Source organism: Agelaius phoeniceus, chromosome 5, assembly GCF_051311805.1.
Source record: "Agelaius phoeniceus isolate bAgePho1 chromosome 5, bAgePho1.hap1, whole genome shotgun sequence".
Classification (NCBI taxonomy): domain Eukaryota; kingdom Metazoa; phylum Chordata; class Aves; order Passeriformes; family Icteridae; genus Agelaius; species Agelaius phoeniceus.
The window spans coordinates 9,594,572-9,612,146 of record NC_135269.1 but is presented as its reverse complement, the minus strand read 5'-3'; the positions used below and the strand labels follow the sequence as shown (position 1 = coordinate 9,612,146).

At 40.9% G+C, this 17,575-nt stretch overlaps 1 protein-coding gene and 1 long non-coding RNA gene across 4 annotated transcripts in view; one reads left to right on the top strand and one right to left on the bottom strand.

Moving 5' to 3' along the window:
- LOC143694089 (uncharacterized) overlaps nucleotides 1–15,772 on the top strand; it is a 47,381-nt gene extending 31,609 nt beyond the window's left edge. For both annotated transcript variants that reach the window (XR_013182292.1, XR_013182293.1), the window contains one exon: nucleotides 11,080–15,772. This is a non-coding gene — a long non-coding RNA (uncharacterized LOC143694089). The remainder of the gene's footprint in view (nucleotides 1–11,079) is intronic.
- LOC143694088 (uncharacterized) overlaps nucleotides 1–17,575 on the bottom strand; it is a 66,324-nt gene that overhangs the window by 34,933 nt on the left and 13,816 nt on the right. Inside the window, exons 2-3 of one of the 2 annotated variants that reach the window (XM_077178268.1) lie at nucleotides 10,126–10,311; nucleotides 9,802–9,922 (exon numbers count right to left, since the gene is read on the bottom strand). In XM_077178268.1, coding sequence (XP_077034383.1) covers nucleotides 9,802–9,907 — 106 coding nt within the window. In that variant the 5' untranslated portion in view covers nucleotides 9,908–9,922; nucleotides 10,126–10,311. The remainder of the gene's footprint in view (nucleotides 1–9,801; nucleotides 9,923–10,125; nucleotides 10,312–17,575) is intronic. The other variant, XM_077178267.1, reaches the window with a different exon arrangement.

Genomic DNA, 17,575 nt, shown 5'->3' with positions numbered 1-17,575 from the left:
TACCACCACAAAATGTTCCCAAAGCTACCATTCAAGAAAAAAGGCAAAATACCCAAATGTCCTGTTCCCTCCTTCCCCAGATAATTTTAGACATCCATATCCAAAGCCTTACCAGCTTTGTTTGTGGTAATTAACAGTAAACACTGAAATGCATCTCTTGATACATTTCATACTCAAAATTGGCACCAAAAACTTTCTGCAAGTTTAATCTTGCAAAGGAGCTGTGCAAAAGTACATCATTATTTTCTGAAGAGGTTAAGAAATATCCATTTTGCTCCAATGTACACAAACAAATCAACACACAAATATTTACCAAAAAAGTGACACCAAAATATTATGCGCAGGTACTTATGTTGACTGTTTTGCTTGTAAAGATATTTTAACTTCATTTAGAAATGCCTTCCTCTCTCTGGATACACACATGTGGAACGTTCAAAAAGAAATGCCAGTTTGCAGCACCCAGTTTGCAAAGGGAGTTCTTGGGAAGCAAATTTCAGAGTCCATATTCTTCTTATGAGTCCCTTTATCCACTGCAAAACTATTGCAATGAAAAGATTTCTTTTTAGGTAAAGCACAATTAAAGTGAGCTCCTTTGCTTAAGTTAAAACAGAAGTGAAATGAAGAATCTGACCCATTCCTCTAATTTTACAGGTTCAATAGTAATCTAGCTATGCTATTCACTTAGAGAAACCATTAATTTTGCTATGTGGCTGAAACTAGGAGGCTTCAGCTTTCTTTCTCTCACTTTCCTCCCCTCTTTTTGCTCTTTGTCTATGCACCTGTTTGCACCACTTTACCATCCCATTTGAAAAACTTTGGGTAATCCTCTGGCACTAACCCTGGTGTGATAATACTCCTGTTATTCAGCAGCATAATTACAAAGGACAACACAGATAAAACATGTCTTTCACTTCTGCTGTGAATATGCCAGTCTTGCCAGTCTTCAAGGTGAATGATTTCTAAAACCTTCTGTATTTAATATTAATCTAAATTCTTTGCACAATGAACTTCCAGCACTTTAGGGAAAAATGGTTACTTTTGATACATCAAAGTGAATTCTAGTGGTCAAAACTTTTGCAGCAGCTTTTTTAGCAGCAGCCCCTTCTCCCTTCTCCAAAACACTTCATCAACCCTGAACAGATCTGCTGAGGGACAGCTCAGTGTAAGATTTTACTTTGACAGGGGCAAGCTACAGCAGAGGGAAGTGAAATGCTGGAACCAGGCAGCAGATCAATGACATAGGCAGAAATAATTCCTGTGGCTGCTGCATCATAACCCTTTGGAGTAACATCACTAAAAATTATGAACTGGATGCTGTTTGGTTTCTTCTGCTTTTTTGGGACAACTTTAACTACCTTATCTTCCACTTGCAAGAAAGTTTGCTACCCAATTGAAAGCTCAACAACACAATTAAATCTTGCCTACTTCCCTAGTTCCTATTAGGGAAAGGGAATTCAGCATTTTCACCTGCCTTTTTCCCTTCTGCTTTGTCTCTCAACAGGGAAGGCAAAGCTTTTTTTGTTCTGTGTTTCTTAGCAGGTTTGGACTCATTTGGGAGGGAATCAAGTGGGAAGAGTTCTGGTGGCTCAGGTGTCTCCTCATGGATTTCAAACTGATAGCCACTCCTGTTAAACCCACAGGAGCATTTTCCTGAATGCCTTATGTAGCTGCAATGGCTGAAACACGACCCATGAGGAAACCTCACTCAAACAGACGGGCAGCAGGGAGCACGTGGAGAGCTATAAAACAAGATAAATTACCCTGTACTCTCTTTTTGGTAGCCTAAACAAATAATCTAAGTTTAGAAAGAGTTTTTCTCCACCACAGGATAGAAAAATGTTGTTCCCTTATGCTCCTCAGGCATGCTGTATTTTTCTCAGAATGCTGAGCTGGTTTGGGCAGGACAGTTGCTCCAGAGCCATGCTCAGCTCTGGGCCCACCTCTGGACATGGTGATGACACAGTGCTGATAACAGTAGCAAATTTGACAGATAAAAGGACTGGCAGGTAAGTTCACATCCATCATGAATCTTTAAAATATTTGTGATTTTTTTTTTCTGGAACCTTTGCTCAGCCAGAGAGAGTCCCCAAGGACAGTCTTGCCAGACAGAAGCCAGTCTAGCACAGCCTCCTGTGATGTCTAAGAGAGAAGAATAAAGTTATTGATCAGTGCCTAAAGAAAGTCAACCACGTTATGTTGTCCAAGTCAGCAGGGAGAGCTTTGGGTACTCTCAAGGTTGTCTCCAAACTACTGGATTTTACCTTTCCCCCCAGAGAATTGAATAAAGACTAAGGATAAGAGGGACATCTTCAGTTGCTTCTTCACAAATTTCTCAACAACCTTTTTAGCAAAACTAGGAAAATTGTCACACAGCAAAAATAATTAGCCACAATGGCAGCAATAGGTAAGCTAAAACAGAGAAAGATTATCCTCTCCATTCTGTAGGTTTTGCACCTCACAGCCTGCCTCAGCATTTGCTCTGTAACAACATCCAGCCTAAATCAAACCATGTGCAATGGGGAACAGACCTCCATATATTCTTTTTAGTACTTGTAGAAAGGCAAAGATCATTTCCAAATCCTGTCATTTTCTGCTCAAAGAAACCATGGGATTGAGAAGTTGTTTCAATGTCTGAATCAAAACAGAAACTCTCTGGGTTTGCATCTTAGTGACCATGAAAACTTGAAATCCATAAAGAACATTATCCCAAAGAGAGCACAAATAGCCCGTGTACATATCAAGTCCATGAGGAGCCTTCCAATGTCAAGAAAAAATAACATCTTCTGCACAAAAAGGCAAAAGAGAAATCTAATAAGGTAATTTTCTGTACACAGGTTCATCATGTGAAGGATGTCAGTTGTTTTGTAGATGGGCATATTTTAAAGTTTCAATTTAATTAGGATAATTTTCCAACAGTTTGGCTGTTCATCAGAACCTCATCAGGATAGAAATTGGGCAGAAGCCCTTCTAGAACAGACCTGATTGTGAGAGATCTTTCATTCCATGGTCCTAGCCAGCTGGAAACACTGTGAATAGCCTCTTCAATGATATTTCAGTCTCCTGCTTTTGGACCCAGATGAAACCAGGAAGTGCTGCAAAACCATAAATACCATTAAAAGACAGAGAGGGAGAAAGATTAACCAGATTTTGGCCAAGCTCCAAAACTCTGCATTTCAGTTTGGGGCAAAGGTTCAGGCTGGTTTTCACAGATTGGTTTGTCCACCTCAGTTATGTCCTACTCTTGCATGATATAAAGTGCCTTTGTTTATCTTTTACTCAGTTATACACCAAGTGCTGGTCATATTCCTTACACATCAGGCAATGCATGTGCAGAAAGAGAAAGAGGACTGAAAGCATGGCAAGACTCCACAGCTAATTTAGGATCAGAAATAGTGGGCGGGAGAAGCTGATTCCAGCTGCAAGAGGTTATATGGAAATATCCCTCTCAATTTTTCAAAGGCTTGTCCGATGCAGCACTGTTGGTCATTAGATAGAAATAATACTATATATTATTGACCACAAATGAATAGAGAAATTCATTGCATAGGTCAGCAGGGACAAAAACAAAAAAGGCTTTTTGTTCTGGTTATTAACAGAGAGAGGAGTCCATTCTTCCTTACCTGGTCCGCAATCAGACACAGGCGGGAGTTGGTAGGAGCAAGGAAGGAGGGCTGCTGACCCCTTAAACCTCCTCGGTTTTAAAATAACTGCTCAAATTCCCTTAAACACAAGTGTAAGTGGTGTCCTAGGCAGAGATGGGTGCATTCTCTCACATTTGGAAACACCCTTAGGTGTTGAGCAGCTCCTGCTACCACGGGGTACCTTCAGCACTCAGCCTCAAACCACAGTGTGGGGTGCTGCCTCAGGATTTGAAATTGTGCTGTAGGATCATCTGAAAGGGATAAACTGACTGCTCTAGTGCCCACAGGGCTGCTCTGAAAGCACAGCCACAGATCCTGACCATGCCACTTGCCACTGCTGAAACAATACAGAGAGGACAGACACATCCTGGAGCAGAGCGAGGCAACATCAACAAAAAAGGCAGGTAGAAAGCAGCATATGATTTTCCAGAAATGATTTTCAGACAAATATATTTACTTTCCCTTTTGGGGAGAGCAGGGGAAAAGAGAGCTGCACGTCCTTTACAAACAGTGCTGGTATTATTCACACTGCCAACCAAACCACTTAAGCTAAAGAACCTTTGCAGTACCACAAGTGTAATACAAAAAAACAACCAAAAACCACTTACTTCCTTTTTTTCCCCCCTGAGTATTGACATTCTTGTGCAGTATTAGGAGAGCTAATTTAGCTTCCAGTTCTAAGAATTTTTGAATCTATAGCCAGTAATTATTTGCATTCAGGGGTACAAAAGAGGAAAACAAAGCCCACAAATTCTAGCACATTCATGTGGGATTGGGAGTTGAATTAGGATCCTCACACCCCATTGAATTATCGGCCCCCCTATTAGAGCCTTATTAAAATGGTAATGATTATAATGCCAGTCATAGGCAGGCTGTCGCACCTGTCAAAAAAAATACCCCGATTATCCTGTTCATTCAACTGTCTGGCATTCGAATCCCAGTCTCAGGTTTACTGTTCTGTGAAGTTTTTCTTTTTCTTTCTTTCTTTATGTTGTTTTTTTTTTTTTTTTCCCTTTTTATGAAGTAAAATAAAAGATACAAGAACAAACACTTCCACAGAGGTGATAAAAAAAAGAAAAATCCCCTCTAATTTAGCACATCTACTATCCATGTGGTGTTAAGGTATCTAGGACAGCAGTCTGAGGAAATAGATACAATTTCACTGGATTTCTCTATGATGAGGGAGAATACAGAGGGCTACAGTAAAATCTCTTTATAAAAAGGAACACTGGTTTTTATAAACAAAAAGAACAATTGGCCTTCCTCTTTCCATGCACACACACACCCAGCCCATTTCTGCACACAGCCAGGATTATGTTACTCAGAGCAGTAAAGTCTTTCTTCCTACACAAAATAAACACCTTGCATGGTTTAAAGGGACAGTGCTGAAAAGACCAGCATTCGTGCACAGGCTTTGCTAAGGAAGAAATTGCATTAATTCATTTTCTCCTTTAAAAGTAGTGAACATAGAATTTGAAATAAGCAGCACAAACCTAGAGTCTAATCCTGAACACATTTAGGAAAAGAACACTGGGGCTTGAAGACCTCAGCCAGTTTTAAATTTAAAATCCTACAGGGGTTATTGCAATAACCTGTTGTTAGTAGCAAAAACAACATCAATTTTAATAAAGATGTATGGATATTTGGCTTTTCCAGACAAGTTCCTGAGAATTTAAGAGATAAATCAGGTAGAGAGAAGATTAAATATTTTCCACTCTATTCAAAAGATGCCTTTTTCCTTTCCTCCAGCCCTGTTGTATGAGTTTTTCAAATACCACAGCATAAAAGAACGTCAGTGGAAGAGCATTTAGAGGCTGAATGCCTTCAATAGCATCTAAGACAGATGCTGTGTCACTGAGTGCCCTGAACCCTTTTGGGAAGTGGAGCGACCAACAAAAGACCGGTTGGGTTTTGTTTGTTTTGGTTTGTTCCAGAAAAACATTTTTGATGAAACATGAGAAAAAAAAAAGCTAGGGTTTTCTTAGCACTGGGAATAAAGAAATGTGTAAGAACTGCACTTAGAAGGCATCAGCTCCTGAGTGCATAAAGCACTAGATTTGTCCTTGTTTTCACAGAAGTAACTAGGAAAAAGTCCCTTTATTTTAGAAGCCCACATATAAACTTGCAAGGATTCCCATTCTAGGATGATAAGGGTTCTATCTAAATGTTATTTAAGTGATTCATTGTGTTTCTAAATTCAATTTTTCTGAGTTCACAAAGCCAAAAAGTATTTTTAAGAAGAAAGGGAACAGAATTAGAAGGATGTTGTCATGAAAAACAAGAAGTAACCATAGAATTGTAGCAAATAAATGAGTGAGCAAACAGCATGCAGCTGCTGCCTATCACCTCCTTGGTCTGAACATACACACATTTTTATTTTTGGATCTGATGCTCCTCAATATTCTGTTTTCTGCTTTTTTAGATGGTAAATACTTAACAGTAGGGATGGATGCTGCTTGTTCACTGCCTGCAAAGGGAACGCTGGGCCTTAAAGACGACTTTGGAATGATGCAGTGATTCCTTTCTTTAAAACCCCAGTTATCTCTATGCAAGTAGAGCTGGGCCAAACTCAGAAATCCTGTCTATAATCACATCACTTAACCCAATCACTCACACAATCAGAGACATTTGGGCAATGTGTTTGAACAATGAGAAATAAGCACCATTTCCATTCTCCACTCCTAAGTGCAAGGGGTGACCAGAAGGCTGAAGCATCAAATTTAAGAAGTTTGAATGTCAGCTGAGCTTTAGCAAAAGGTTAAGGATGTCCCAAGACTACACCAACAACCTCATAGGGTATGTTGCCCCAACTTTGCTTTTTCTTGCCATAACTGGCCTCTGCCAGCTCAGAGCTCCTCATCCCCCACCCCTGTCTCCTCGCTGTCTGAATTGCTGGAATGAAGATCCTCACTTTTGCATGCTCAGGAGAGCTGCAGCACTCAAAGTGATAGCAAGGAGCTGCAAGTTCTTGAAGGAATGAGAGATGCTATGGAGGATGGAGAGACTGGGACAGGATAGATGCAGGTGCTGCCTGAATATGTTTCTGCAGATGGCACATTGCTTGGATCAGGTGAGGAGCAGCTGGAGCACTGGGATCACAGGCTGTTTCCCACCATCTTAATGCACCTCATCTTAGAGGCTTCAATCAAACAGCTGCAAGAAAATTCACCAATCTGTCTTCTGAGAGCATTACTGAGTGAAAGCTGGAACTGATTAAATGCTACCATAGCAATGGTGACAAATGGTTTCACCAAGAAGGATCTCAAGATCCCTTCACCAATGACTCAGTTGCCCAGAATTTGCCTGCCAGAGTCCAGAATGCAAATACTTGAGGTGGTACCCCAGATTGCATCCTCCTCTTTGAGGCATTTTAAGCTTGAATTTCACCAACACTCATGTGGTTCTGTAGCTTTGAATCTTAAGTGAATAAGTTGCCACCCTTGTTGATGTGGTAGCTAGAGAAACTATCCATTCCCTCAAAAAAATCCTCCCCCATAAACAGACCACCTACCCATTATTAGCCAGGGTTACCAGTTAAAAACGTATGAAGGGGGTCACATGAATGGAGAGCAGTGTGCATGTTTTATTAGTTTGAACAACAAGGGAATAGATGGATGAAAGATAAGGTAATGATTTGTGACAGGAGCCCAAAATTTGATTTCAACAATTAAATTACCCTTCTAAGAGATCCCCAAGGAAATCTATTAAAATACCATCTTCCCCTATCCCCAAAGTATACAAAAGCTGCCTAGTAACTGTCCAGTATCACTGCCTTTGTGACATGTTGGATGATTCCCAAGACAAAAACCATATGCTGTCCAATGAATGGTAGAGCAATCAACAAGGAAAGGCTATTCTTTAAGTTACTTGCCCTAAGAAAAAGAAAGGAAAAAGAGAAGCTGACAACTAAAGCACAAAGTTTGCACTAGAACTTAGGGTTTGGTTTTGCTCACTTGGTTTTTCACCAGATAATCAGAACTACTCTCAAATCACAAAATCACATCCCTAGAAAGTGGGAAAGGATTTTCACTTTTGAAGCCGTAGAACTCTGCACCGACGGCAATCCCCCATATTCTGAGGAGCAGGCAGCAGTGAAAAGTGGATTGCCTAATGCTTGAACATTATATTAACCCTTTCATAGTTCCCATGGACTGTTACTGAAGCCTAAACTTTCCCTCTCACAACTTTCCCTCTGTCTTAAGCTATCTTGTATTATTGTTATGTTTAAGGTTGCCCCCCTGCATAAATGTTACTATTTAAACCCAGAAGTTTCAGACATGAAGTAAAGAAAAAAAAGAACATATTATGAACTTCTGCATCATTACAGAGCTAAGGGAGATTTGACTCAAGCTAGATATAACTTTTCAGCCTAAAAATAACACTTGCAGGCAAATGCAGAATGTAAAGTAAGACTGAGTAACACCAGACTTGGGTTCTTACTTACCTATGTCACATATCAGGTGCTCAATTTTCTTACTCACCACTGAAAAATGTGATAAGAAATGCTGATGATAAGGAGCCACAGTTCAGATGTGGCATTTTGAAATACCAAGGTGGTATCTGCTACAAGAAATCAATATCATTCACTGATGTGGTTGGTATCAGGAACAAAGCTTGCTCATAGTCAGGTGCTCAGTATAGCTCAGAATATTTCCCTCCAAGCTACTTTCATTTTAAATTATACTTAAAAAAAACAACTTCCAATCATCATCTCTCTATGCAGTGAAACAGTATGTGTTTAGATGTGATTTTAGAAGCTATGAATAAAGGCATTTTTTAGGTGAGAAACCTCCATTTTTTGAGGCAGGCATATATTTCAGTTTACTGCTCTGTCCACATGCACTCTCCAAATCCACAAATTTGGGCATTCACATAAATTTCACTGAACTTCTCTTTCAGAATAACAAAACCTCATCAAAACGTGCAGATTTTTAAGCAAAGGACTAGTTTATGTTTAGGCAGATGCATTCAGTTAGGTGTTTGCAGGACTAGAACTTGAGAGGTGTGGTATCTAGCAGTAGAGTGCTACATGCATCTCAGAGAGGAGATTTGTGAAGAGCACCAGAATGTTTTACCTACCAAGCCTGAAACATTTTCAATTCCAAAGTCTTCAAGTCTATTCAACTAATCAACAATCTCATAAAATTGCTGCAAAATTCAACAGCAACAAGAACAACAGAAAAAAAGAAAAAAAAAGTATTTTTTTTACACAGCATGATTTCCTTTCTCTTAGAGAAAACTTCCAAATCTTAGGATAACTAAAGAAACTTCAAAGTATGATATCTATAAATTTTCCAGATACACTTTCTCTTCTATATTATTACTTATGATCCTGAAGCCAAAAACCCAGATCTGTAAACTGCTCAAACCCTTCTCCAGTCTGGCCCCAAGTCTAGTTAACATTCTGTTCAGAATATCCTGCTTTGACTGTGAAAAGGAGCAGTTACCTCTTTCCTAAGCAGCTTTAGAGAGGGAAAATAAAAAAAAAAAAAAAAAAAAGGAAAGAAAGAAAGAAAGGAAAAAAGAAAAATTCTGTCTTTGAAAAGCTTGAATAGATGCATACCATTATGAGTCTGGTAGGATTGACTGGGACAAGTACCTGAAAACACACTGAGGCCAAAACCCCCTCTGATTTACCACAGTCAGGGTTTTACTCCATTGCTCTACTACACACATCCATGCATAAATTCTGCAAAGCTGCTGCCTAACCCCATGGACAGGTGGGGTCCCTGTTCTAGTATTTCTGAGGATCCCTAAAGATGTTGTGCTGACATGACTATGCCCATTAAAGGCCTGATGTCTGGAATGCACTTAGAATACACCTGAACCTGCTGAGATTCCTTGTTGTGATGTTCTCCTGCTTATCCTGTCTGAAACACAGGGCAATCAGTGATCCCTGTGCCCACCAGCAGCATGCAAAGTGCAGCAAGGCAAGAAGAATCCCCTGCCCTGCTGCTGTATTGGTTGGGTGTAACTCTCCAATAGATGACTATGAATCTCAAATACAGCCCACTTTCCAAAGCCAGTCCTTTGTGATTGCAGATCTTAAGGTGATAACAGGAAACACAATACTTACACAATTAGTGGTTTGTGACTGTTTTTGAATGGCAATGAACACATAAAACATGGCCTAAAAATGCTCATAAGTGTTTTCCATTACCTTTGATGTCGGAGACCACTTCAGCTTTACACTCAAATCTTTTGTCAGGAAATGTGTTTGATACACATGCAATGCTTCTTGGTACTTTTATAATAATCTGGGCCATAAAGTGGATACGGACCTGTTAGGAAAAAAGGGTAAAAGCAGTCAATTATATTTTCCCATTTTGATTATTGCAACAGGTAAAGAGAGAAGTCTCTAGCTGATATACAGTATAAAATGGAATAGGAGATGATTTCTCAGTGCTTGCACTGAAAAGTATCTTTGTCTATGATTGTGGTTTATGAAAAACTTAATTTTTCAGAGACAGACAAAAAAAATCACCTTCACTTTTTTATCAACACTTTTGAACTTCCTTGTAACCTCCTGGCATGTTAAAATGACTGGGAAGACACTGTAGGATACTCACAGGGAATTCCAAATGTTTCCAAAAATTTCCAAATCGAATTCTCTTGACTGGAATGTAGCCATTAGTCCTGACTCAGGAAAAATCAGCACAATGTGGACTGCCTGAAAGAGAGCATGGTAAGTAAGAGGTGGAAGGGTGCAGCAAGCTCTGTGCCATGTGCCCAGCCATCATCCAATGGCACTGATAAACACCATGGACACAGCGCACTCTTTCTGCATCATCCCAGGTGCATCATCTGGAGGATTCTTGGGGTGTATGCAGTGTGTCTGGGCAGCAGTCAGTACACAATAAAATAATGTCTGCTTTGCCTAGCAGTCAAGCAGGTGGGATTCAGCCCAGCCACTGGTGATGTAGGGAAGAACACAACACCATGGAAGTAACACATAAAATAAACTGACAAATACACACACACATTTTAGCTTTGATTCTCATCTCTGACTTTAACAGTATCATGCTGGTAAAGCAACTACATTTTCAAATCTCATGTTTCCAGGTGTGAAACATCCATTCATTCCCCATTCAGCACAACAAGGTCTAAATGCTAACCTAATAGAAATAACAAGCATCAGGTGTGTGTTTCCAGGGAGCGTTTTGCCAATTGTGTTTCCAGCAACCAGGAAAAATGCTGGTTATTGTCATGAATGGAAGGAAGGGAGCTCACCCAGAAGCACCCTCTCCCTATACTTCCTGGATCCCAGCAGTGCAAGAGCTGCCCGTGCCTCCTTGCTAAAGCCAAGGGATTGTTTCCAAATCTGTGAGCCAAAAGGGTGATCATACTTTTTTTGGACACACCTCCATTTCCCTGGTTGCTCCTTTCTACGCCTCTCGTTCCAGCAGAAATCTCATTGTCTCTTATCTTCCCTCTACAGGATCTTGTCTATTTTTAGCCAGAGCGACGTTGGATTTTATTTCCTCTTCTTTCCCTCCATCTAGTCCCCTCACCACAGCCCCCCACCGCCATCCCTATGCATTTGCAACAAAAGTGTAAACTTCAGAAACTATTTGTATTTCATGGGCATTCACACACCATGCCAAAACGATGGCCCAAAAGTTTGGCGGGTAATCTCAACCCCAGAATTCGTGAGCTGATGATGAATGGCTGTGAAGCCTTTGTGATTGCTCAGGCTCCATTGTGGCTGGAACAATGGAGGAGGACACAAGTCTGGCTCAGGAGAGCAACGGATAAAACTGTTGGGGAGAATGGCGGGCTCCTGCCGACATGACCACTTGTTGACATTGAAAGGATTCAAAAACAAGTGAGCAGAAACAGAAACGATTCTGTTCGGCGGGGCTATTAGCTGCAACGTGTGGCAGTGGAGCGGTCACTCCTGATGTGTTTCCTCTCTAATGAGCCCTGAATGCCCTATTAAACTGGGATGCTATAGGCCCAGCGCCACTGGGACAATGCCATGCATGAACGACTCCCCCAGCACCTATTGGCTGCCCGCATGAAGGAAGCAACTGGCAACACTCAGATTTAAGCGGGGCTGACAGTACAGTTAAATGATCATTAATTAGAGTTGCTGGACAGATAGGGACTCAAAGCAATTCTTAATGACAAGATAACAGTCTAGTATTACTCAGTTTAGCACAAGTTCAAGCTCAGAGCCCATCTCGGTCTTTGTACTGTACATGACGGGTGTCAAGTCGATTTTGGTTTCATTCCTATATTGACAAACCATAAGAAATCCTGACTGTGTGATGAGGCAGTAATAGAGATTTTTACATGTAAGGATGAAAATAAACCTGTGTAGAGAAGTTCATGTTAGAAAATGAAAAAGAGAACAGTAAAAATAATCACTCTTCTTTTAACATGTTTGTAAATGAATCCATAAGGAAGCCACCACTCACCCACTTTCTGTGCTCCTTCATCAGCCTCTCCCCCCAGTACTTAACATGATCCTATTAATCCAACTTCACTCCAACCTTGCTCAAACCCCTGGTTTGTTTGATAGGTCACTCAATACTAATTTGGGAAGAGAACACAGAATTAAACTATCAAGCATTAGAAGGAAAAAGTCACAATGAGACATGAGCTCTGGCTTGAGGGCATCGTCCCCTTCCATGGATTTGGGAAGAGCCTTTCCCTAAGAGCACATTATATCCTAATCAGCAACTCCTGGGCTGCCTGCATCATTCAGTGGAACAACATATATGGTCCTTCTTTGCATCAGGATACTGGATTAGCACAAGTCTGATTTCCCACAAGAAACCCTGTTACTGAAGGTTGTTATAGGCTATACACAGTCTAGGATACAGTAAAATATTAACTGGTTCAAAAATACCCAGTATGGCTCCTAAAGGCTTACAGGCCCAGGGCACTTGTGAAAGTTCTCTCACCAGGGAATGAAGTGGTGAGACAAGCAATGTGCATTTGGGCTTAGAATAGTGAAGATCAGTATTTAGCATTTGTACTTTCATTTGGCTTTGTGTGTTTTGTTGGAATGTCTTCTTAAATTGTGAAAAGTACACTGCAATAGCCACTTTCATTCCACAATAGATTATGTAGGACCACATGTACACATGTCATACTGCAAACTAAGAAGAAGTTTCTTGATTGAAACATAAGGTTACATAAACTCTTAATAACACATTATTCTGAAACTTTTTATAATTCTATTTGCATATTTTAATAAAGATGCTGTAGAGAGGGAGGTAGATCATGGCTATGACAAGATTGTTGCAGATTGTTGAGGAACCCACTTTAGCAATTATTCATATTTCTTATGGAATTCTGTGACAGGATGCATACAATATACCGTCAGTATATTCTATGAATCTTAAAACATCTCCATATAGCCCCTAATGCAAGAAGTCCCAGGTCCAGAGTATTTCTGAGGAAACGCTGGATGCAGCTGCCAAATAAACAAATTTTTTCTTTCATCTCTTCCCTCCTCACCTCTGCTGAAAGGAACAGCCTGTTTAAAGGAAATAACATGTCATGGTAAATGCTATCATATCACCCAAGAAATGTGTCACATTTTTATCTGCTTTTAATTTTTGTCATGGGAGATTTTTGAGGGGTTTTGTTCTTTTCCTTTGCAAATCAGGCTGTGAAAGCTTTCCCCAGAACATGCAGTCTAGGTCCAGAGTATTAGTTTGTCCAAAGGGAAAAGAGGTAAGTGACAGCCAAGCCTGGGACTGTGGGAGGAATATGGTTTTCCCTTTAGCAGCAGGGCAACAAGCATTGCTCTACAATAGCTATTGAGGTGCAAAACAACTTGTGAAATGACATCCTGCTTAATAGATTCTAAACCCTGATTTCTAAGTGTAAAATTTTCCCAGCTAAAAAGGAAATCAGAAAGATATTAATGCAGGGAATAGTATTGCTTTTCAGGTAGTGGGAGTCTTGCTTCACTGATCAACAGGGCGAGTGGAGAGGAGGATGAGGCTGCCTCCCTTCCTCCCTCTTTATTTCCCCTTTCTCCCTCCACAGTGCTGCTAGCATCCTTACAGCACATACAGACTCAGCAGCAGAGGGTGATGGACTTACACATTTTGATCCATTAAATGCTGGGCCAGGACATGGCAAAACTCAGTCTGACATCATGAGGTTGGGGGTCTATTTTACAGAGGCAGCAGGTGGTCGAGCTCTTTGTCTGGCAGGAAAGGCAGCCTATCTACATCAAATTCCAGCACTGAGACTCTCAATCACATCTGAATTTTCAGATGTCCCATGAAAATCTGTTCTTTAATTTCTGACTTCTAGTCATTAAACACAGCCTCAGACAGTAAATCTCTAGATTTGTAGAGCCTGTCATGATGTTTTTATTTTTTTTTTCAGTGAATGAATTTTAGGCACCTCCCTAGAACTGTGAAATAACAGGATTGATTGGCAAAGTGAAAACAGAGCCTAAAACTTTGTATTCTTCTGAAAACACTTACTGATTTTATAATTCTCTGGAGTTTAGCGTGACATATTCTGTAGGACTTTACACAAAGCAGGTGAAAAGATGAGGGGATACTGTGAGAAACAAGGGGAGGGAGTGACATGGATATGGACTTCACTGTTTGGGGGTTTATTTCTATTTAGAGTTTTACAGAAACTGAGAGACAACTGTGTTATTGAGTACTTGCCTCAGAGAATTTGTAAATCAGCTTGTTGTAGTAATGTTTGTACAACAATTCCCATTTTAATTTTCTAATTCAGGCCTCTGTCATGCATGTGGTGGCTGCAATGTCCACAGGTCTCAGCAGAGAGGGGCCCCAGGATGCTGGGTGCAGGATGAACATATAGGCTTTATTATGTTAAAACCCACACAATAGTTACATCCTCCTCTTGGTAAAGGGATCATTGAGGAGTATTGTGCATTTGCTATTGTCTCTCCCTCCTTTGATGCTTGGGCTGAGCTCTCATTAGGCCTAATTGGACATTTGCAACGTGCCCTCAGTGGAGGATACACCTGTGTGTTCTCCATACACAAGGACTGACTGGAAAATGGGATGGCTCCTTCAGGGAGGCTCTGAGGCCACGTTCTGCTGGCCAGATGATATCTGAGGGCCAGCACTGCCAGAGCATGGCTGACAGGCCCCATGAGCAGTGGTTGGGGTTGAGACCTCAGCAACAGCAAGGCAGAGAACTGCAGCATCCCAGAAACCCCCTTGCCTCATCTTGAGAAGGAGAGGGATGTCTGATCTGTGCACAGTTTGTCCCAGTGGGTTTAATTTCTTCACTTTTTCTAAAGCAGTCTTACAGCTTTCAGGTCAGACTGTGCTTCCTCCATGACACTCAGGCAGTCTGTTAGACTGAGCTTATTTATGACAAAAACAAGCAAACTGTGCTCTCTTGCATTTGCTGGACTCTGTGTTAGTTGTTAAGATCAGGAAAAATAACATTTCATTAAAGGTAAGCTGGAGGAAATATATAGCCAGCCTTCCTACCCACCTGATGTGTCTGTTACAAATCTCATCTGTTGATTCAAACCTCGGTGTTCATTTGTACTCTGAGATGAAAACCAACACCAAAACAAACCCCACTTTTGTCAAGGAATATTCAAAGGAATGTCATGTCAGCAAAACTTCAATGAAAGCAAGGAGCATTGAGATGCATAAAACTATAATGTCTCCAGTCCCACATAGTTCTGTACCATATGGCCAGAGAGAAGCAGATGGGCCAGGTCACAGTGGGGGGAAGAGAGGGAGAGACTCAGGATTGTTTATCTGACCCAGTGGGCCAACACTAACAGACTGTCCCCAGTGACCAGGCTATTATTAACAGAAAGAGTTGATAAGAACGTGATCCCCACATTTATTTGCCCTCAGGTATTTTTCACATGTGATGCCCAATGAAAATGATCTTTTATTTTGCAGATGTTTATTTTGGGGCTGGAACATTTGACTCGCAAAGAAGCCATGAATTGCACTCCACTTGTCTTTTATTGATTTTAGATGCCAGCTATCTCTGTCTGTTTACTTGACTAAAGCTCAGAAACTTGCTTGTATAAACGAGACAAAGTCAACAATAAATAATGCAAAAATATTTTCAATATTATTATTATTATTGCTGTTACATAGTTGTGTAGAGAAGTTCACATTAGAAAATAAAAAAGAGAATAACCTTAATTTTTAGTAGCAACCTTACTTTTTTCAGCAGAAAATCAGACCAGCAAAAATAAAGCAGAATAGCATGGGTACTATCAGAGAAATCCTGGGATGTCTGATATGATTTCAGCAGGACAGTTCTATCTTACTGTGTTTCTCAGTGAGCTGCCAAGTATTAGCAATAAGAAAAGTTCCCCAAACTATTGAAGTTCAAGGCATAGTTACCTAAACATTACATGGAAAGATTTTGGAGGAATTATTGCAAGAAAACAAACCTCAACAACAAAAAGGCATAAAATTGCATGAAAAATACTTGCATAGAAAAGCTGGAGACAGAAGTCAGCTATTTCTGGTTATGATTCAAAGATGCCAAATATTTCACCTGAGATGCAGAATGGACCCATTAATGGCAGTAACACTGCAAGTTTCACCCATAAGCTTATCTCTGTTGGATTTTATGGCTTTTCCTCTCAAACCCCTTACAGCTCCCAGCTGATGCCTTCCAGAAGGACTAAGTACCACTACTCTCAACTCTGCATCTAAGAGACCTCACCAGGGAAGAGCTCAGCATCTGCCCCATGGTGGCTGCAGAGTTCCTGATCCCCTGGATCCTGGGCCCCCAAATCACTGCCATCCTTGTCCCTGCTGCTGAAGGAGGGACCTTAGCCATGAGCAGGAGGGACCACTGCTCTTGCTAGAGCCAGGTTCCCCTGTGCTTGCAGCAGTGGGGATCATGGCACTGCTTGGTACCTCCAACCAGCTGGAGCATTTACCAAGGTTTCTTCCCCAAAACTGGAGCTGATGCTCCTTTTAGGGGAGCTATTTCTTAGCTGTGCCTCTTGGATAAACAATAGCCAGAGATGGAGAAGCCAGTTTTACAACAATTATATAATTTGCTCATCCCATTCTAAGCTGTTTGTAAAATGAAGACTTTGCTGACCAGATATTGTTTGACCTTGTGCACAACTAACTAGTTATTATGGCCTGCAAAAGCAGGAAAGCTCTGTGTCCAGAATCTCTAAACCTTGTTAAAATGGCCATTTGGGACAGTGTCACTCTAATTAAAACAGAGACTCATTGCTGCTAAACGACATTACTAGAGCTCATATAATTTAGGCAGATCGTTACCTCTTGATGAGTTTGGAGCTTCTGGCTGATCTCTGTGTGCATCCTTCCCTCAATGCACCATCCTTGGGAAACTCAGCACTTGCACAGGGCCAGAGATTTGGCATGGAGAGGGGTGGTTTTCTGTGTCCCAAAGATGCAGGGGAAGGTCTCTTGGGCCTCCCTGTATTACAGCACTTACTCAGGGTTGGAGATGTGCTGTGGGAAGAGGGGTTTGTCTGCATGTGTGCATCTGCATACAGGTAGGGGCAGTGGAAAAGGGGCAATCAAGCCCTTCAAAGAGCTCCTCAAAGAGAATTTTGTTTCTACAAGGTAGGGAAAAAAATCCCTAGACCATTTGCCAGTGTTTGGGGCTGTGGACTAGCTCTGGATTAGGATCCAATGCACACTGTGGCTGAGCACACATCTTGCTGAGTGATATATACTGTAACTACTCTTTGCAGTCTTTGCAGGCTGGAATTCAACTTTTCCACTATTGACTTCCAATGGGACAAGTATTCCCAAACTACATGAGCTTGTAGGGAAAGCCCATTCCTCATCTGTAGAGGTGTCAGAGCACATCTAAGAGAGGAAATGGTCAACATTTGTCAACTTACCACTCCTGGATTTTCCTCTCTGCTGAAAATAATGAGGTTCCTGCTGAAAATTAAGGTTATTCAAGGTAATTCAAATATTTCTGGCTAAAAGAAGTCCTGGAGT